A 21,218-nucleotide genomic window follows, 5' to 3' on the forward strand; every position below is an offset into this window, starting at 1 on the left:
GACTATGGCAAGGTCTGCAAGACATAACAAGCTACAAGATGAAGGTATGTAAAATCACCGGCTCCAACGTACCCCTCCCTGATGAGCTCAATGCATTCTACGCCTATTTTGAGCAAGAGGTCAGCAAGAACATACTCCCCCCCCACCCCCCCCGCCAGCTCCCCGCTCCCCACCCTGGTAGCCCTGGATGAACCTGTATCTGGGGTCACCACTGCAGATGTCAGAGCAGCTTTCTTGAAGGTCAACCCACGGAAAGTGACTGGCCCGGATGGGATACCCGGAAGGGCACTCAGATCCTGCGTGGATCAGCTGATGGGGGTATTCACAGACATCTTCAACCTCTCTTTACAACAATCTGAGGTCCCTATCTGCTTCAAGAAGACAACCATCATCCCGGTACCAAAGAAAAACCAAGCATTGTGTCTTAATGATTATTGGCCAGTGGCTTTGACATCCATCATTATGAAATGCTTTGAAAGGCTAGTCATGGCATGAATCAATTCTAGCCTCCTGGACTACCTGGATCCATATAGTTTGCCTACCGCTGCAACAGGTCCAAAGCAGATGCCATTTCCCTGGTGCTGCACTCAACCCTGGAACGCCTAGATAACAAGGACATCTATGTCAGACTCTTGTTTATTGATTACAGCTCAGTCTTCAACACTGTTATTTCCATGAAACTCATCTCCAAACTCTGTGACCTGGGCCTCAGCTCCTCTCTTTGTGACTCGATCCTGAATTTCCTAATTCACAGGCCATAGTCAGTAAGGATAGACAACAACACCTCCTTCACAATCATCTTCAACACCGGTGCATTACAAGGCTGTGTTCTCAGCCCCCTACTATACTCCTCATACACCTATGACTGTGTGGCCAAATTCCTCTCCAACTCAATTTTTAAGTTTGCTGACAACACCACCATAGTGGGCTGGATCTCAAACAATGACGAGGCAGAGTACAGGAATGAGATAGAGAATCTGAAGAACTGGTGCAGCAACAATAATCTCTCCCTCAATGTCAGTAAAACAAAGGAGATGAAGACTACAATGAAGATGAAGGAAATTTGATATGTCAGCTACGACTCTTACCACCTTTTACAGATGCACCAGAGAAAGCACTCTTTTTGGTTGTATCACAGCTTGGTATGGCTCCTGCTCTGCCCAAGACCGCAAGGAACCACTAAAGATCATGAATGTAGCCCAATTCAAAATTGATGGTGTTGGGGTGAAATATTAGAATGGATGTAGGACTGGGTAACCAGCAGGAAACAGACTTGGAATAAATGGGTCATATTCGGGTTTGCAAACTGTAACCCAGGGAGTATCACAGGCATCAATGATATGGCCTCAATTCTTTACAATCTACATCAATGACTTGGACGAAGGAACCAACTGTACTGGAGACTGATTTGCTAACTATGCTACCAAGATAGGTGGGAAATATTTGAGCAAGGTAGAAAAGCAAGTTGTGAGGAGGACACAAAGAGGCTGCAAAGGGATATTAATAGATTCAGTGAGTGAACACATGCGCATTCTCCCCATGCTTGCGTGGGTTTTCTCCGGGTACTCCGGTTTCCTCCCACACCCCAAAGATGTGCTATCAGGCTGATTGGAGGTAATAAACTGTCCCTAAATGAATTTCCCTCAATGTGGAATGCCATAAACAATAGATAAGGGTCATGGGTGGAGGGGCGGACTGGTAATGTTAAAATGGCGGCACGGGCTCGTTGGGCCAAAGGTCCTGTTTCCCGGGTTGTTTTTGTTCTTTGTTCTTTGAATATCATGAGGGACAATGTGAGCTAATACAGTTTGGCAAGAAGAAATAGAAAAGCAGACAATTATTTAAATGCAGAGAGACTGCAGAATGCTGCAGTACAGAGGGATCTGGGTGTCCTTGTACATGAATCAGATAATATTACCACCCTGGTACAGCAAAGAATCTGAAAGGCAAATGGAATGCTGTTCTTTTTTGGCAAGGAGGATGGAGTATACAAATCAGGGAGCCTTGCTATATTCATACAGGACATTGGTGAGGCCATGCATAGAGTACTGTGTATTGTTTTGGTCTCCTTACTTAAGAAGGGATATACTCCCAGTGGGTCCATTTCAGAGAAGGTGGAATGGGTTGGGCTGCTTCCTGGGATGACAGTGTTTGTCTCTTGAGGAAAGGTTGAGCAGATTTGCGTCTATATCCAATGGAGTTTAGAAGAACAAGAGGTGATTGTATCAAACATGCAAGACCCTCTGGGAAACTTGGCAGGTTGGGATTGAGAGGGGTTCCCATTTGTGGTAGAATTTAGAATGAGGGGGACACAGTTTCAGATCTCTCTTTGCAGACACAGGTGAGGAGTAATTTCTTCTCTTGGACAGTCATTAGTCTGTAGAATTCATTCCCCCAGACAGCAGTGGAGGCTGGGCCCTGAAATATATTCAAGGTTGAGTTAGAGACTATAGGGTTTAGGGAATCAAGGTTCATGGCAGAGTGGAGGTGGGTCGCAGAAAAGTGGAGTTAAGGACACAGTCAGATCAGATGTGATATTACTGAATGGTGAAGAAGGTTTGAGGGGCTGAATGGTCATCTCCTGTTCCTGTTATGTCCTTCTATTCTTAAATAGGCAGAGAGTTTGCTGATAGGACGGGTACGTGCTGTTTTCTCACTTTGATCCAACTTCCTCATTTTGAGTCACAGTGACACATCAACTCCTTCTAATTAAACACACAGAGAACAGCACAGGAAGAGGACATTCAGCCCAAGCAGAGTGGGTCAGCAGTCATTCCCCAGACGAGCAGTCAGACAGGTCCTGCGTAAGTAATGGAACGATTGGAATTCACTTCCACGATCAACATTGTCCTTTGTTGATGTTGTGACTTTATAAAGACAGATTCCAATGATTGATGCCTTTGAAAGATTTCTACTGATTATTGAGATCTGGTTCTGAGACTCAAGTCTGTCGTACAGAACATCTTTCTGGTTTAAGATCGAGGGAAGCACAGAGACATGAGCTTTGAGATGTCCTGAGGTGGTGAAAGGTGCTACAGAAACGAAAATACTCTGAAGCTTTTCTTTCTTAAAGCCTTGTGTCTCTCCACAGAGCACCTATCATCCCACACAGAATCCAGGTAGTCTGTGAAGACATTGTCTAAAAGTAGTTCTGATCACTCAAGAGGTGAGGTCTCATTAACTCCTTTCTATTTCAGAGCTTGAGAGTGAGAAGCTGGTGAAATATCTGGGAGTGGACAATGATCGGGAAATCTTACTTCCTCCTGTCACTTCTCCAAGGTAATATCATCATCAGCTCGGACAGATTTATGGTTAATAGTCTTTGTAAAAGATCATTCTTATTGAGTTCTGATTGGGAAGAAATTCAGAATTGACCCAATGTATAAACTCACACTCTGTCCCATTCACCCATCACCCCTCTGCTCACTGTTACACACTGACTCCCTGTCTGACAGCAGAGTTGGAGAACAGCAGAGATGTTGGAGGGTTGTATAGACTGGAGGATGTTAGTGATGGGGAGGGTTGTATAGACTAGAGGATATTACAGAGACAGGAAGGTTTGTATAGACTGGAGAATGTTAGTGATGGGGAGGGTTGTAGCGACGGGAGCAAGCAGCAGAGATAGGGAGGGTTGTGTAGCCTGGAGGATGTTCATGGTGGGGACGGTTTTAGCTGCTGGAGGAAGCAGCAGAGATAGGGAGGATTGTGTAGACTGGAGAATGTTAGTGATGGGGCGGTTGTAGCGACTGGAGGAAGCAGCAGAGATAGGGAGGATTGTGTAGACTGGAGAATGTTAGTGATGGGGCGGTTGTAGCGAGTGGAGGAGGCAGCAGAGATAGGGAGGATTGTGTAGACTGCAGGAGGTTATAGAGACAGAAATGGTCATTGGGCTGGAGGAGAATCTTAGCTTGTTGTTGGATATAGTTTGGCGAGTGAAAGGGCTGAGTAAAGAATCAGGGGTAAAAATTGGTGAAGAAGTCTATACTATGCTTGGCCTGAACTTTCTGTATTTTGCTGATTTTAATCAGAATGTTCCATGTAAACAACACAGAAACTTCTAGAATAAGCAGGTTGCTCAGCGTTACACTTCCTGTCCATTCACAATGTGCTAGAAACATCCATTAGAGTGCAAAACAACTGAAATAGAGACAGAAGATAAAGCAGCTGGTGTATAAATGTGTGAAATAATATGATTTCTCATGGTTGTCTCTGATCTGCTGCAAAGTTTAAATTTCACTGGAAATCTGAACTTTGCAGCTCAGAAGGAGGCGACTGACTCGCTGCCTGAAAGGGCGCAGGAAGTAGATTCAAAAGGAACTTTTAACAGGGGCAACTAGATCAAAACCTAATGGGGAAAAACTTGCAGGAATATGGTGAAAGAGAGAGGGAGGAGAACGGTGACTAATTATATAGATCTTTCAAAGAGCTAGCACAAGAATGATAGGCAGAATGGCCTCCTTCGGTGTTGAATCATCCTACAATTCAATGACCTAAGATACTTACCAGCAAGTCTTCAGGTTTTTGCTGAAGTCATGGATCTTTCAGAAGGACAGGGGACAAGAGAGTTCTGGCCATCATGTTCATGTTTCATTGCCATTACACAAGTGTACAGAGCCAATGAATCTCTGAGTCTCTAAAGTACTGAGGCAATCTGTTGGTACGCCCACACCTTGTCATGGCGACTGTGTCTGGAACTTCTTTAATTGTTCACACTGATCTGTGGGATTGTCATTCTTCCATGTTATTCCTGGTTTCATTGTCCTGGATGAACTTGGGCTGTACAGTGGGAGAGGAGCTGGAATAGATCTGATTTATCCTCAGTTATGCCTCTTTGCCCTTGTCTGGGATGACTTCAAAGGACCCTGGTTCAGAAAAGATCCTTGTCACCTCGACTGCTTGCCGCTAACCTGAATGTCAACTTGTTGTCCCAACTGTTAACTTGACAATTCTGTATTCACATTTTAATCAGAAATCAGAGTCGACATGTGCTCATGAAAAGGAATATCATGTTTGAAAGGTTGAACAGAATTATTTGAGGATGTACAAGCAAGATGGAGAAAGGGGAACGAGTAGATGTGGTGTATTGGGATTTCCAAAAGGCATTCAGTAAAGTGCCACATAAAAGGTTCCTGTACAAAATAAAATTTGATAGTGTTGGGGATGATGTATGAAAATGGATAGAAGATTGTGTAACTAACAGGACACAGAACGTCAGGGAACTAGGCAGGACAAAAAGCTGTGAGGAAGACACAAAGAAGCTGCACAGGGATAAAAATCATTTCAGTCAGTCAGCAAAATATTTGTAGGATGGAATATAAGGAGGCAAAATGTGAGGCTGTCCACGTTGGTTGGAAGTGTTGAAATAAGAATATTATACACGTATGGAGTGATTGCAGAATGCTGCAGCACAGAGGGAACCTATACATGAATCTCAAAATGTTACCATGCTGAAACAGCAAAGAATTAAGAAGGTAAATGAAATATCAGTCTTTATTGAAAGGGGGATAGAGTATAAAAGTAGGGAAGTCTTGCTACAACTGTACAGGCCATTGTTGAGACCACATCTGGAGTAGTTATTGTCTCCTCACTAAGGGAGGGGTGTTCTGGTATTGGAGGCAGTTCGGAGAATGTTCACTAGATTGATACCTGGTTTGAAGGGGTTTGCCTAATGAAAACATTTTGAACAGTTTGTGTCGATACTGGAGTTTAGAAGAGGGAGAGGTGATCGAATTGAAACATAATTGTGAAGAGTTTTGACAGAGTGGATGCTGAGGCTGAAATAACTCCTCAGAGGCTGGTGTCAGAATGAGGGGTGTCCCACTGAAGGGGAAGAAGAACATAGAACATAGAACATAGAACATTACAGCGCAGAACAGGCCCTTCGGCCCACGATGTTGCGCCGACCAGTTAAAAAACAATGACCCACTAACCTAAACCAATCCCTTTTCATCCATAAACCTATCTACGGATCTCTTAAACGCCCCCAAACTAGGCGCTTTTACAACTGCAGCAGGCAGGGCATTCCAATCCCTCACCACTCTCTGGGTAAAGAACCTACCCCTGATATCCGTCCTATAACTACCCCCCCTTAATTTAAAGCCACGCCCCCTCGTGCTAGCTTTCTCCATCCGAGGAAAAAGGCTATCACTATCCACCCTATCTAAACCTCTAATCATCTTATATGTTTCAATAAGATCCCCTCTTAGCCGCCTTCTTTCTAGCGAAAACAACCCCAAATCCCTCAGTCTCTCCTCATAGGACCTCCCCTCCATACCAGGCAACATCCTGGTAAACCTCCTCTGCACCCTCTCCAAAGCCTCCACATCCTTCCTGTAATGTGGAGACCAGAACTGCACACAGTACTCCAAGTGCGACCGCACCAGAGTTGTGTACAGTTGCAACATGACGCTGCGACTCCTAAATTCAATCCCCCTACCAATAAATGCCAAGACACCGTATGCCTTCTTAACAACCTTATCTACTTGATTCCCAACTTTCAGGGATCTATGTACACATACACCTAGATCCCTCTGTTCATCCACACTATTCAAAGTCCTCCCGTTAGCCCTATACTCGACACATCTGTTGTTCCTACCAAAGTGAATTACCTCACACTTCTCCGCATTAAACTCCATCCGCCACCTCTCGGCCCAGCTCTGCAACCTGTTTAAGTCTCCCTGCAAACTATGACACCCTTCCTCACTATCTACCACACCTCCGACTTTGGTGTCATCAGCAAATTTACTAATCCACCCAACTATACCCTCATCCAGATCATTAATAAAAATTACAAACAGCAGTGGCCCCAAAACAGATCCCTGAGGCACACCACTCGTAACCGAACTCCATGACGAATATTTACCATCAACCACCACCCTCTGTCTCCTATCTGCTAGCCAATTCCTGATCCAATTTCCTAGATTACCCTCAATCCCATACATCTGCATTTTCTGCAGAAGCCTACCATGGTGAACCTTATCAAACGCCTTACTAAAATCCATATATACCACGTCAACTGCCTTACCCCCATCCACCTCTTGGTCACTTTCTCAAAAAACTCAATAAGGTTAGTAAGGCATGACCTACTCGCTACAAAACCATGCTGACTATTTCCAATCAATTCATTACTCTCCAAATAACTATAAATCCTATCCCTAATAATTTTTTCTAAAACCTTGCCCACAACAGAAGTAAAACTCAACGGTCTATAATTCCCGGGGAAGTCTCTGTTCCCCTTCTTAAACAATGGGACAACATTCGCTATCCTCCAATCTTCCGGTACTATACCAGAGACCAACGACGACCTGAAGATCAGAGCCAGAGGCTCTTGTCTCCCAGAGAATCCTAGGGTAAATCCCGTCCGGACCAGGGGACTTATCTATTTTCAAACCCTCAAGAATATCCAGCACATCCCCCTTATCAACTGCAATACTGTCTATTTTACTCCCCTGCAACCCAGTGTCCTCCTCAGCTATATTCAAGTCCCCCTGCATGAACACCGAAGAGAAATATTGGTTCAATGCCTCTCCAATCTCTTCTGGTTCCACACACAACTTCCCTCTGCTGTCTGTAACTGGCCCTAATCTTGCCCTAACCAACCTTCTGTTCTTGACATACCTATAGAACGCCTTAGGATTCTCCTTAATCCTATCAGCCAAAGTCTTCTCATGTCCTCTTTTAGCCCTTTTTAACTCTTCAACTCCCTCCTAGCCAATCTAAAGCTTTCTAGTGCACTACCTGAGCCCTCAAGTCTCATCCGAACATAAGCCTCCTTTTTCTTTTTAACCAATGAATCAACTTTTTTAGTGCACCACGGTTCCCTAGCTCTACCAATTCCTCCTTGCCTGACAGGGACATGCCTATCAAGGACTCGCAGTAGCTGCTCCTTGAAAAAACTCCACATTTCGGACGTTCCCAGTCCCTGTAATCTCCTAGTCCAACCTATGCTTCCTAATCCTCTCCTAATAGCCTCAAATTCTCTCCTAATAGCCTCAGGAATTTCTTCTCTCAGAGGCTCATCAGTCTGTGGAATTCTCTCCCCCAGAGAGCAGCGCAGGTCACTTGTTAAAAGTTCATCAGCTGACTCCTGTGACTCTGCTCCGTCACCTCCTCCCCCTATCGAACAAAAGATAAAAGTTAGGATTGATCAGGCCAGCTTCCACTCTGCTATCTGATTTATCCAGTGGTATCATCAGTTGGGACGATAACATCACTGAGTACAGCTGTCACACACTCTGAATATTTTAATTTCAGAGATCTTTATGGATTACGGTCTGCAATTCATTGTTGGGCCATTTCAGAATACGTGTGTAAAGTGAAATATCGATCCATTCTCTTCTTCTCATTGTGCACATCACTGTCATCTTTTGGTTTGTCAATCACTTCATGTCTGTATTTCTGTCTTGAAAGATTTCCTGTACAGTCAGCAGCTGTGATTTCAACATTCCCCAACACTGCGACTGTTGTGTCTGATCAAAGGGTGGTCTCATGTTATGCAGCGTGACTGAAGGCTGTTCACCGTGTCGTACCTGTACTGAATCTTGCTGCCAGAATGTTTGACCACCACCGAACATCATGTTGTGTTTTAATAATGATATAAAAGCACCAATCACTCATTAGGGATTGTATAAATATGTTTTTTATTATTCATTTGTGGGACATGGGCGTTGCTGGCTGGCCACCATTTACTGCCCATCCCTGTTGCCCTTGAAGGGCAGTTGAGAATCAGCCACATTGCTGTGGCTCTGGAGGCACATGTAGGCCAGACCAGGTAAGGATGGCAGATTTCCTTCCCTAAAGGACATTAGTGAACCAGATGGGTTTTTTGACAATCGACAATGGTTTCATAGTCAACTATTGATTATTAATTCCAGATTCACTGTGTCAAATTCAAATTCCACCATCTGCTGTCAGGAGATTTGAGTCTGAGTCCCCAGAACATGAGCTGAATTTCTGGGTTAATAGTCTGATGAAAATACCATGAGGCCATTGCCTCCCCTAAACCCTAACCCTTTGTCGGTTCAATTATTTCGACTAGGCACATGAGGGCAGATGTACATGAATAGAAATCTTGAAGACACCTGCAGCAGATCTGTGTGTGCTGTGTTCTGCTAACAGGCCAAAGTGGAACTAAGACTGGATCACATGAAACACTTCCCCACTAGTGATGTCACGCTGCTAATCCCTTAAAGGCAAATTACAATCAATTGGAACCACTGTCTGAGACTTTGAGGATCCAGACAGGTGAGGCTAATGAGTGATTCATGATAGTGAAAATGGTGGGAGCTATGGGGGCTCCTAATCCATTGTCCTGCCTTGTTAATCAGCACTAAATACATCTCCATTGATGTGTCTTGTTGACTTTGTGTTGCGTGGAAGATTGGCTTCATTAAACAGGGTCCTGAGGACCATGAGGCAGTGTAGAGTGAACTGGTCCACTCCTGTGTCCAGGATTCTCTTCCATCCATTATGAAACCATGGGGAGTTCCTTGTGTGTCCTGTAGATGGTCCACATGCAGCCACTGTGCACCAGTGACAGAGGGGATAACTATTGAGTCTGGTGGGTCTATGATCCAGTGTTAAATATTGATATTTCTCTCCCCAGTTGGACTGTTACAGGAGTGGAAATGCTACACTCCAAGTGAGGTGACAGCACAGGAAGGTTCGTGTGTACAGATTCGATGTAATTATAGTTACCCATTATATTTGGCAAACCAGCCGCGAGTCGGAATCTGGTTTAATAGTAAGGAACAGTCATCATCATCTATCGCCTTTCACTCTGAGGATCACAATCAGGAGGCATCACAATTCCACGATCGGACCCGACTGTCTGGAGACCTGAAAGATGGCGACTGTTCCCTGATTATAAACAATGTCAGAAAGGAAGATACTGGACCTTATTATTTCAGAATAGAATTTGCTGACAAGAATAGATACAGCTTCTACCCTGTAACCTGGCTTCAGGTTTCTGGTAAGTGCTGTGTTATAATTGCTCAACAGTTCACAGCCCACACTCAATGGGAAATAACACATCCTAGTTTTTGATTTGCTTTTTGTGCCCGTGTCTTGTGCTATTTTTAATGATTTCTGCTCTGGATCTATGAACTTATTGGGAGCGATTTTCCCCAAAGAATTCTAAGTGTTGAATTTGTGTGAAAGCTGGAGTAAATCACAGTGGTTTTTACACTGGGAGTTTAAACATGAATCTCCCACACTCTGTGCAGAGTGGCGTGAATGACATTAACATTCAGTGGGCAGGGCGTATTCCCGCTGGAGAGCCGGCTGCATATCAGTGCCGAGATTAGCGTATGGCCTTGCACTGCTAACCTCCAGACTGCTGATTTCCCAATCGCTGGCCTCCTGACCGCTGGCCTCCCGACCATGGGCCTCCCGATTGCTGGCCTCCTGGTCACTGACCAGCTCCGCGATCCTGCAATGCCCACCATGCAAACACTCAGGCCCAATTGCTTGTATCCCGCCTGTATCCAGGCAGCCTTGACCTCACCCTCCTCTACCTTGGCAGTCCCAACCACTGCCCCCACCCCCCCTCCAACCAAACCCTGCACAGTGCCTGTCTGCCTCCAACCCACAGTCAGGACCCCCACAGGAGGCTTCCCTCCCCCAACCCGGAATGCCAGCCATGATCATTGGCCTCCCTCCCTTCCCACTGATCCCAACTGCAGAGCGGCAGCAGGAATCTCCAGCCCCATCGATCGTCCTCCCTGAGGACCCCCCATCAGACCCTGATCCATTACGCTCTGCGTGCTTGACACTGCCCCATGCCTGATGGTCAGTGCCAAAGTGACAAGGGCATTAGCACTTTGCCCCTTGGGCAGTGGCAGGAGGGCCAGACTGGCACTGCCAAGGTTCCAATGCCCAGGGCCCCCCTCCTGGCGCTTAACGCTCTGGCAGGACCTCGATTGCCCCTCTTCACTCCAGCGGGCCTGGGTCACCAGCTCACCGCAACTGGGCAGATACTGTAAACCTTGCTGGAGTGAATCACTCCTGGTGAGGGGTCGGGGAGGGGGTGGGGGGTTGCTGGGGAGAGAATGCTAGCGCACCCAGAGAATTCAGTCCCGGGTCCGCTAATGGTATTTAAATTACATGCAGATTAGGTGCTGCATAATTTAATCAGCTCCACACCGATTTCCAGCACAGAGCTAACGACATTGGAAATCCAGCGCTGGGAGATTCACTCAGGTCCGGGTCCCCAGCAGGGAGCCCGAAAATCGGGCACTGCTAGAATCTTCTGGCCCACTGCACTAAAAGATCAGTGCAGCGAGGTGGGAGAATTGCCCCCTTTGTGTTTGAACACAGCTTGTCCATGAGAGCCACCTCCTGTTCCCTCAACCCTACTCCCAGCAAACTGCTGACTGCACAACTTCCCCTCCTGGTCTCCGTGTTAGCCGACATTGTTAACAGTTCATTCTCTCTCCGCGTGTCATCCCTCTCTCTCTCGCATCAGCCTTCGATGACCCTCTTCACAATAACAATCATTGACTCTTCCACCCATGTAAACTCCTGTCCTGTCTCCAAACCTCTCTCCCATCTCCAAAGTTGTTGAATGTGTTTCCATCTCCTGAATCCGTTCCCATTTTTCCTGGAACTCTATGTTTGAAATCCTCCAGCAATTTGCTGTCCCGGTCACAGTACCGAAACAGTTCTTATCAAAGTCACTGATGACATTCTGTGTGTCTGGGACAAAGGGAAACTTTCTCTCCTCGTCCTTCTCCATCTGTCTGAGCCTTTCACACGGTGACCGCACCCTCCTCCTCCAATGAAAACCATTGTTTACAGTTCCTGTTCCAAACTCCGTTTCCTAGCGACAGACTCCATCCCTGTCCCTGGAATCTCTCTGATATTAATCCAATCTGGTCGCAACCTTGTTTTCCCATTTGATCCTGAGATGAGATTCCGACCTTATGGCCGTGCTATCACCGAGACCGTCTACTCCCACCTCTGGAACATAGCCAACTTCACTCCGCCTTGGGGCATCTGTTGCTGAAACTCTCATACGTGCTTTCAGGACCTCCACAATCGACTATTCCAGCACCCATTGTCCCCTCCGCAAACCTGAGGTCATCAAATCACTGTTGCCCATATTTTAACCTGCACGTCATTCTCTGAATTTAAGGTGTTTGGACCACTCCTTTGCTCTGTTCTTACTCCTTACCGATGTTCCTCGATAACGCACAGCATTGTTTGTGTTTTTTCACAGTGCATGATGGGTTTGTATAATGCCCCAGAGGTGGAGTTGGCTATCCAGGGGCCCTGGCCTGTCCTGAACCTGTCCGAACCTATTTAGCAATGAGGACTTTTGCCTTGGGAGTTCAAAGCCTTGCGCTACGCCAACATTCATGGCTGATCCGGTTGTGGTCTCAATGCCCATTTTCCTGTCTGCCCTCCCATAACCCTGGACCCCCTTGTTGATCAAAACTCAGTCAAACTCAGCCTTGAATTTATTCAATGACCCACAGCCTCCATCGCTCTCTGGGGGAGAGAATTACACAGACTAATGACCATCTGAGAGAAGAAATTCCTCCTCAAATTTGTCTTCAATGGGATCCCCCTTACTTTGAAACTGTGCTCCCTGAGAGGGAAACATCCTCTCAGCGTTCACCCTCTTGAACCCCCTCAGGATCTTACATGTTTCAATAAGGTCATGTCTCATTCTTCTAAACTCTAATGAGTACTTGCTCAAGCTGCTCAACCTGTCCTCTTAAGATAACCCACTCAGCGTAAAAACCAGCCTAGTGAACCTTCTCTGAACTGTTTCCAATGGAAGTATATTTCTCTCTAAGTAAGGAGACCAAAGCTGTGCACAGTACTCCAGGTATGGTTTCACCAATGTCCTATATAATTGTAACAAGATATTCCCACTTTTATATTCCATTTTCCTGGTAATAAAGGCTTAATTCCATTAGGCTTCCTAAGAATGCCAGATTTCCCCTTAATGTCCAAAGATGTGCAGGTTAGATGGATTCACCATAATAAATGTGCAGATTTACAGAAATAAGGTGAGATGGTGGCCCTGAATAAAATGCTCTTTCTGAGGCTTGGTGCAGACTCGATGGGCCGAATAGCCTCTTTTTGCACGCAAGTTCAACTGTTCTGTCAATTGCTGTACGAGATTGCTAACAGTTTGTGATTCATGTACAAGGGCACTCAGATCCCTCTGTACTGCATTCCGCAGTCCCTCTCATTTTCAATAATATTCCGTTTTTCTATCCATCCTGCCAAAGTGATTGCGTGCAGAGCTCCTCAGTATTGACTATCCCCCAACTTCACTCCTGTCCGCACATTTTGTGTCTAATGGATCTCTAAACTATTCAAGGTTAAACATTGATGTTTCTCTCCCCAGCTGAACCATCACAGGAGTGGAAAGGTGATACCCCACAAAATGTGACTGCACAGGAAGGTTCGTGTGTACAGATTCCATGTCATTACACTTATCCATCATGTTTGCAAACCCATTCCCGAGGTGGAGTCTGGTTTAATGAGGAAAAGGGAAGATCGTTAATAGCCTTTCACTCCAAGGATCACAGGCACGAGATGCCACGGTTCCGCAATCGGACCCGGCTGCCTGGAAACCTGAAAGATGGTGACTGTTCCCTGATTATTACCAACATCCGACAGGAAGATACAGGACCTTATTATTTCAGAATCGATTTTGACAATGGTCCCAGCTATAGTTATCACCCTGTAACTTGGCTTCGCGTTTCTGGTAAGTGCTGTGTTATAATTACTCAATAATTCAGTCAATACTCAAACTGTGATATTTACAGATTAACACAAAACACAGCTTACTATAGCACAGTGTCCAATTATCAATAACCTGGTCATAGCTTCCAGTTCAAAATTAAAGTAACCTCTAACACTCACTTTAATATCAATGATTAAATGCACTGACTGCGTCCATCAATGTTATCAGGTTATCCAATCCCATCCATCTCTCTAATCCTGTTTAAAAGCCGTACATATTGAACTCCACACCATAATCAAATATTGTCTTTATGGGTGACTGAGGTAACAGGGGAGGGAGGTGCTGTTGATGTAACACTCATGAGTTTTCTACGTCCTGTAGATGGTCCACACTGCAGCCACCGTGTGCCAGTGACGGAGAGGGTGGATATCAAGTGTAGGGCATCCACAAACCATCCAGAGTTAAATATTGATACATCTCTCCCCAGCTGAACCATCACAGGAGTGGAGAGTCGACACTCCACGAGAGGTGACAGCGCAGGAAGGTTCGTGTGTACAGATTCCATGTCAGTACAGTTATCCATCATGTCTGGGAAATCAGCCGCGAGTCGGAATCTGGTTTAATAAGAAACAGTCATCATCATTTATCGCCTCTCACTCCAAGGATCACAATGGCGAGATGCCACGGTTCCGCAATCGGACCCGGCTGTCTGGAGACCTGAAAGATGGCGACTGTTCCCTGAGTATAAACAACATCAGACGCGAAGATGCTGGACCTTATTATTTCAGAGTAGAATTTGACAACAGGAACCGTTACATCTACCAACCCACAACCTGGCTTCATGTTTCTGGTAAGTGCTGTGTTGTAATTACTCAATAATTCACATTCAATACTCAGTGGGAAATAGCACAAGCTGTGACGTTTACAAATTAACACAAAACACAACTTATTATAACACATTGTCTGATTATCAATAACCTGCTGCGAGCTTCCAGTACTGTCCTAAATAAACCTCTAATACTCACTTTAACATCAATGATTAAATGTACTGACGGTGTCCAATGTTAGCAGGTTATCCAATCCCATTGATCTCTCTCAACCTGTTTAATAGCTGGCATATCAACACAAGAAAGACTCACATTTCTATAGTGCCTGTCACCACCTCAGGAATCCCAAACTGATTCACAAACAATGAACTAATTCCTGAATTTCACATTCTCAACACTGTATGGTAAATGAGACCCTGCAGAATTCCAGATTGGATTTATTAGTGAGTAATTTCTGCACAGCAAGCTTCCACAGCCAGCAATGTGATCAATAACCTGATTAATAACCTGAGCAAGAGAGATACAAACAATTTACAAAGAGATGTTGATAGATTAACTACCTGGCAGAAAGTTGGCAAATGGAGTATAATGTGGGAAAATGTGAAGCTGTTCATTTTGGAAGGGAGAACAAAAGAAATGAGCATTATTTAAATAGAGGAAAAACTGCAGAAAGCTGGGACACAAAGGGACTTGGGCACAAAACACAGAAAGCTAGCACACAGGTACAACAGGTAATCAAGAAGGTAATGGAATGTTGGTCTTTATTTCAAGGGGGGTTGGAGTGTAAGAGTAAGGAAGTCTTGCTGTGCCTGTGCAAGGTACTGGTGAGACCACATCTGGAGGAGCGGGAGCAGTTCCACTCCTCTTATTTCAGGCAAGATATATTTCATTGGAGGCGGTTTGGAGAAGGTTCATGGGGATGATCCCTGGTATGGAGGGATTGTCTTATGAGGAAAGGTTAAACAGGGTTGGGAGTCTATTCATTGGAATTTAGAAGAATGAGAGGCAATCTCATTGAAACATTTAGGATTCTTAAGGTGTTTTACAGGGTAAATGTTGAGAGGATATTTCACCTCACGGCAGAGTCTAGGATCACAGGGTGGAGTCTCAGAATATAGGGGCACCAATTTAGGATTGAGATGAGGATGTTTCTTCTCTCGGAGGGTTGTGAGTCATTGGAACTCACTGCCACAGAGAACTGTGGGGGTAAACTCTTTGTCTGAATTTAAAACTGATATAGATAGATTTTTTTCATCAGTCAAGGAATCAAGAGTTACGGAGAAAGGACAGGAAAGTGGATGTGAGGAATGTCAGATCAGCCGTGATCCTATTGGTGGAGCAGGCTCGAGGGGCCGAATGGCCTCCTTCTGCTGCTATTTTTATGGTCTTTCTGATTCCAGTAAAAATAAATTACTGCAGATGCCGCATATGTGAAATAAAATCAGAAAATGCTGGAAAACCCAGCAGAGCTGGCAGCAACTGTGTAGAGAACATAAGAACATAAGAAATAGGAGCAGGAGTAGGCCATCTAGCCCTTCGAGCCTGCCCCGCCATTCAATAAGATCATGGCTGATCTGTCGTGGCTCAGTTCCACATTCCCGCCCTCTCCCCATAACCCTTAATCCCCTCTCTTATCAAAAACCCATCAACCCGCGTCTTAAAAATATTTAGCGAGGTAGCCTCCACCACTTCAACGGGCAGAGAATTCCAGAGATTCACCACCCTTTGAGTGAAGAAGTTCTTCCTCAACTCCATTCTAAACCATCCCCCCTTTATCTTGGGGCTGTGCCCCCTAGTCCTACTGTCCTTTCTGAGCGGGAAGAGTCTCTCCACCTCTATCCTATCCATCCCATTCATCATCATATATGTCTCAATGAGATCTCCCCTCATTCTTCTAAACTCTAATGAGTACAAGCCTAATTTATTCAGCCTCTCCTCATAGCTCAACCCCCTCAACTCCGGTATCAGCCTAGTAAACCTCCTCTGCACTCCCTCCAAGGCCAAAATATCCTTGCGTAAGTACGGCGCCCAAAACTGCACACAGTACTCCAGCTGCGGCCTCACCAATGCCCTATACAGCCACAGCAAGACCTCCCTACTTTGATATTCAATCCCCCTCGCGATGAAGGCCAGCATCCCATTCGCCTTCCTGACCACCTGCTGCACCTGCAAGCTGGGTTTTTGCGACTCAGAGAGAAACAAAGAAAATGTTACTAACCCAATAGAATATTTATTCCGTTTTAGCTGTTGGTTCAGAGAAGTTTCAAATTGTTTCTGTCCTATCACAAACAGGATTTAATTTAAATTTGGCAGGTTTTGGACAAAGTGATGAACCTGTTCTCCCTGAGCTGTGAGCTCTTCCTCCACCCCCACCCAGTCTGGTCAAATCAAGGGTGGCTGAGTGAAAGGAGAGTAAGCTGCCTGACAGAGTTTCAGCAACTCTAAAAATAGGACATTCTTTAATGATGATTGTAATCTTACAGTTCAGATTTCCTCCCTGTAACAATGCTTTCTCTTGTGGGACTGTGATTTCTATTTGAACTGATGCTTCATGTTATATTTATCTAAAAGGATCCATTCGCTGTGTGTTAGATTTCACAGATAAACCCACAATATTCCCTGCTGAAATTATTGCAGGAAAGCGCGTGAACATAATCTGCACCTTCAACACAACGTGCAATGGAACAGCACCTGTCTTAACCTGGGACACTCCCACTGACATACCTGGATCAATCTCAAACACTGTAACTCAGCTTGGTGTCACTCTGACCTATACTTCTGTTCTGACCCTGATCCCATCACTCAAACACCACGGACACAATCTGACCTGTAGAATGAGATATCCATCTGTTACATCGGAGCGGATCCTTGTACTAACTGTGCAATGTAAGTACAGATATAATTCATTCTACAATAGCTGAAACAATTTACATTTTATAACAACAATCTGGTGAGAAGGAGTTCAACTGATAAAAACTAGCCAATGAGAAATCTGATTTGAATACTACTAGGAGATCATTTAGCTGAGAAAGTAGATGGGAATTGACTTGAACATATGATATGAAAGGCTTCACCTCCACCCCTATGGTGCTCCATCAATCTGCCCCTTCTCCAGAGAAACACTCCCTCAGTACTGACCCTCTGACAGTGCGGCCCTCCCTCAGCACTGACCCTCTGACAGTGCGGCCCTCCCTCAGCACTGACCCTCTGACAGTGCGGCCCTCCCTCAGCACTGACCCTCTGACAGTGCGGCCCTCCCTCAGCACTGACCCTCTGACAGTGCGGCCCTCCCTCAGCACTGACCCTCTGACAGTGCGGCACTCCCCATTAGAGTGAGTCCCACATTCTCCCCACTCCCCGTGTGAGTGGGTGCCACACTCTCCGCACTCTGTGGTCACAGACAGGAACTGTGTATTAAGCGGGACGGGTATTTTCTGCGGGAAACTCAATCACGATCCTGCCCGATTTGCACACGTATGTATCTGAGATAAGTTCCCACCCTGTGGCTAATGGTTCCGGTTTTTTCTCCCACACAATCCTGCACACAGCAATGGAGAGAAACATTGGAGACCGCGTCAAACAGGGCAACGATCCACTCTCACCATTGATCCACTCTGAGGTGAAAGTTCAGGCTGTCCACTCAGAGTGTTTTCAATGAAAACATTCCTGGTCCATGGATCAATATTACAGCAAGCCTGGCAGTGATATGAAGCTTATTGTTTGGCCAGAGTAAGAGATTGAAAGCAGAGAGTACGTGACGATTTCTTTCTGTGTGTTTTCTAGACAATGGAGGAGAGATTCTGAATGTGATCCTGATCCTGGGAATACGAGCTGTGATATTTACTGTGGGTGTCATTATCACTATCGCTGGGGTTTGTGCCTGGGAGCGACAAACAGTGAAAGGAAGTGGACAGATTGTTTAAAGCTTCTTACAGTAACAACCTCGTCTCAGTGAAGACAAATAACGTACACTGTTGGGTTAAGTTGCAATGAAAACATTCGGGGTCCTGGTTAGAATCATTTTATAGTGAAAGAATCATTCTGGGTGTGGAGGAGGCCATTCAGCCTGTCCAGTCCATACTATCCCTCTACAGATCAATCCAGTCAGTCCCATTCCCTTCGCTCTAACCCCGTATCGCTGCAAGTTTATTCTCCTCAAGTCTCCATCCAATTTCGTTTTGAAATCAATCATCGTCTCTGCTTCGATCCCCCCTTGTACGCAGCGGGTTCCAGGTCATTACCACTCACTGGGTTAAACAGATCTTCCTCACATCACCCCCACCACATAAAAACATTAATTCTGTGCCCGCCTCCCCCAGTCCTTGTACCATCAGGTACCAGCAATACCTTTTCATCGTCTGCCTTACCTAAACCTGTCACCATCCTGTACACCTCGATCAAATCTCCCCTCAATCTCTTACCTCTCAATGGGACTAACCCCGGCTTCTCCAACCCTAACCTCAGAGCTAAAATCCCCTCATCCCTCGACCCATTCTGGTAAATCTCTCTCCGCACCCTCTCAATGAAGGTGACGAAGGGGGTTAGTCTTGTGTCGAAAGGTTGAGCACATTTGGGCCCATATCCAATGTAGATTAGAAGAATAAGAGGTGATTGTATCAAAACATACAAGATCCTCCGGGAAACTTGACAGGATGGGATTGAGAGGGTGTTTCCTATGATGGTAAATATTAGAACAAGAGGAACACAGATTCTGAATGAGAGGTCTCCCATCACAGACGGAGATGAGGAGGAATTCCTTCTCTTGGACAGTTGTTATTCTGTAGAATTCATTCCCCCAGAGAGCAGTGGAGTTAGAGTCTTCAGTGTTTAGGGAATCAAGTTTTCAGGGGGATGAAGGAGATTGGTGGGATCGATAAAGCTGGAGTTAAGGACACAATCAGATCAGATGTGATAGTATTGAATGGTGGAAAAGGCTTGAGGAGCTGAATGGTCATCTCCTGTTCTTGTTATGTCCTATTTTTGAAAAGCCTCAGGGTTCACTGAAATGACAAGTCAACATGCGGTTTTCTCACTTTGATCCAACTTCCCCATTTTGATACATCAACCCTTTCTAATTAAACACACAGAAGGAGCAGCACAGGAAGAGGACATTCAGCCCAAACACAAATGGTCAGCTTCTCCAACCCGAACCTCAGAGCTAAAATCCCTCATCCCTGGAGCCATTTTGGTAAATCTCTCTCCGCACCCTCTCAAGGTTCCTCCCATCCTTCTCAAAGTGTGGGGACCAGATCTGAATACAATACTCTCGTTGTGGCCTAACCAGAGCTTTAGAAGTGTTCAGCATAACCTCAGTCTCTCTATTTCTGAAAAGCTTATTCTTCCCATCAGCATAAACAGCAACTTACAAGCACAGTGTCATCAGCAGACAGAGAGCAATGGAACATCGTCATGTGTGCTTCTTAATGAACAGAGAGAAACCTGGAACCAGAGAGTCTCCTTCTTCTCCTCAGCAAGCTGAAACTTTTCCTTATTCCTGCTGCTCCCCAGTCCTGCTGTGTGGACACATCATAACCAAGGCATTGTCTCACTGTGTGCAGCCAACATGGTTGAATAGTAATGAACAGAAATGTGACGTTGCTCAGCTCAGTAATCAGTTCAGAATGTGCTTTCTGAATGTTGCATCTTTTCCACGCTGGGTTAGATTGTAAGAAGCATTTGGGTTATGAACAATATTACATTCATTAACACAAGTGATTCAATTGCTCAGGCTGTTCTGTAGATATTTACAAATTAAATTTTCTATTTTGAAGCAAATTTCTGGCTCAGATTTGTTCCTTTCTGTTGTCACATTTTCTTCATCAATATGAATTCCTGTGTCCACTGTTACAATAGAAATTTCCCATGTAAACATGTCACGTTGTTGTTATACCCTCCTGACAGTGGTGGTGCTGCCACAAATACAAAAGGAGATATTCTACTTGGACGTATTGTTACTGATACACTGGCATCTGGTGCATAACAGATTATCATAACAGACTCTCTGACAGTGCGGCATTCCCTCAGTACTGACCGTCTGCCACTGCGGCACTCACTCAGTACTGACCCTCTGACAGTGCGGCACTCCCTCAGTACTGACCCTCTGACAGTGCGGCACTCCCTCAGTTCTGGCTCTCTGAAAGTGCAGCACACCCTCAATACTGACCCTCTGACAGTGCAGCACTCCCTCAGTACTGGCCCTCTGACAGTGCAGCACTCCCTCAATACTGACCCTCTGACAATGCAGCACTCCCTCAATACTGACCCTCTGACAATGCATCACTCTCTCAGAAATGACTCTGTGACAGTGCGGCACTCTCTCAATACTGGCCCTCTGACAGTGCAGCACTTCCTCAATACTGACCCGCTGACAGTACGGCGCTCACTCAGTGCTGACCTACAGACAGTGTGGCACACCCTCAGAACTGACCCTCCGAAAATGCAGCACTCCTTCAGTATTGACTCTCTAACAGTACGGCGCTCTCTCATTACTGACCCTCTGACAGTGCAGCACTCCCTCAATATTGACCCTCTAACAGTGCAGCACTCCCTCAGCACTGACCCTCTGACAGTGCAGCACTCCCTCAGTTATGAGCCTCAGACAGTGCAGCACTCCCTCAGCACTGACCCTCTTACAATCCATCACTCCCTCAGTACTGACCCTCTGACAGTGCGGGACCCCCTCAATACTG

The 21,218-nt window shown here is 45.5% G+C and overlaps 1 protein-coding gene across 1 annotated transcript in view; it reads left to right on the forward strand.

Moving 5' to 3' along the window:
- Window positions 1-3,239: 3,239 nt before the first annotated feature.
- LOC145353718 (myelin-associated glycoprotein-like) overlaps window positions 3,240-21,218 on the forward strand; it is a 45,781-nt gene continuing 27,802 nt past the window's right edge. Inside the window, exons 1-3 of the mRNA XM_080204486.1 lie at window positions 3,240-3,279; window positions 9,605-9,970; window positions 13,361-13,723. Of these exons, the coding sequence (XP_080060612.1) occupies window positions 3,240-3,279; window positions 9,605-9,970; window positions 13,361-13,723 (769 nt within the window). The remainder of the gene's footprint in view (window positions 3,280-9,604; window positions 9,971-13,360; window positions 13,724-21,218) is intronic.

The sequence above is a fragment of the Carcharhinus amblyrhynchos genome, chromosome 16 (genome assembly GCF_965287045.1).
Source record: "Carcharhinus amblyrhynchos chromosome 16, sCarAmb.v2.hapA, whole genome shotgun sequence".
NCBI classification, from domain to species: Eukaryota; Metazoa; Chordata; class Chondrichthyes; order Carcharhiniformes; family Carcharhinidae; genus Carcharhinus; species Carcharhinus amblyrhynchos.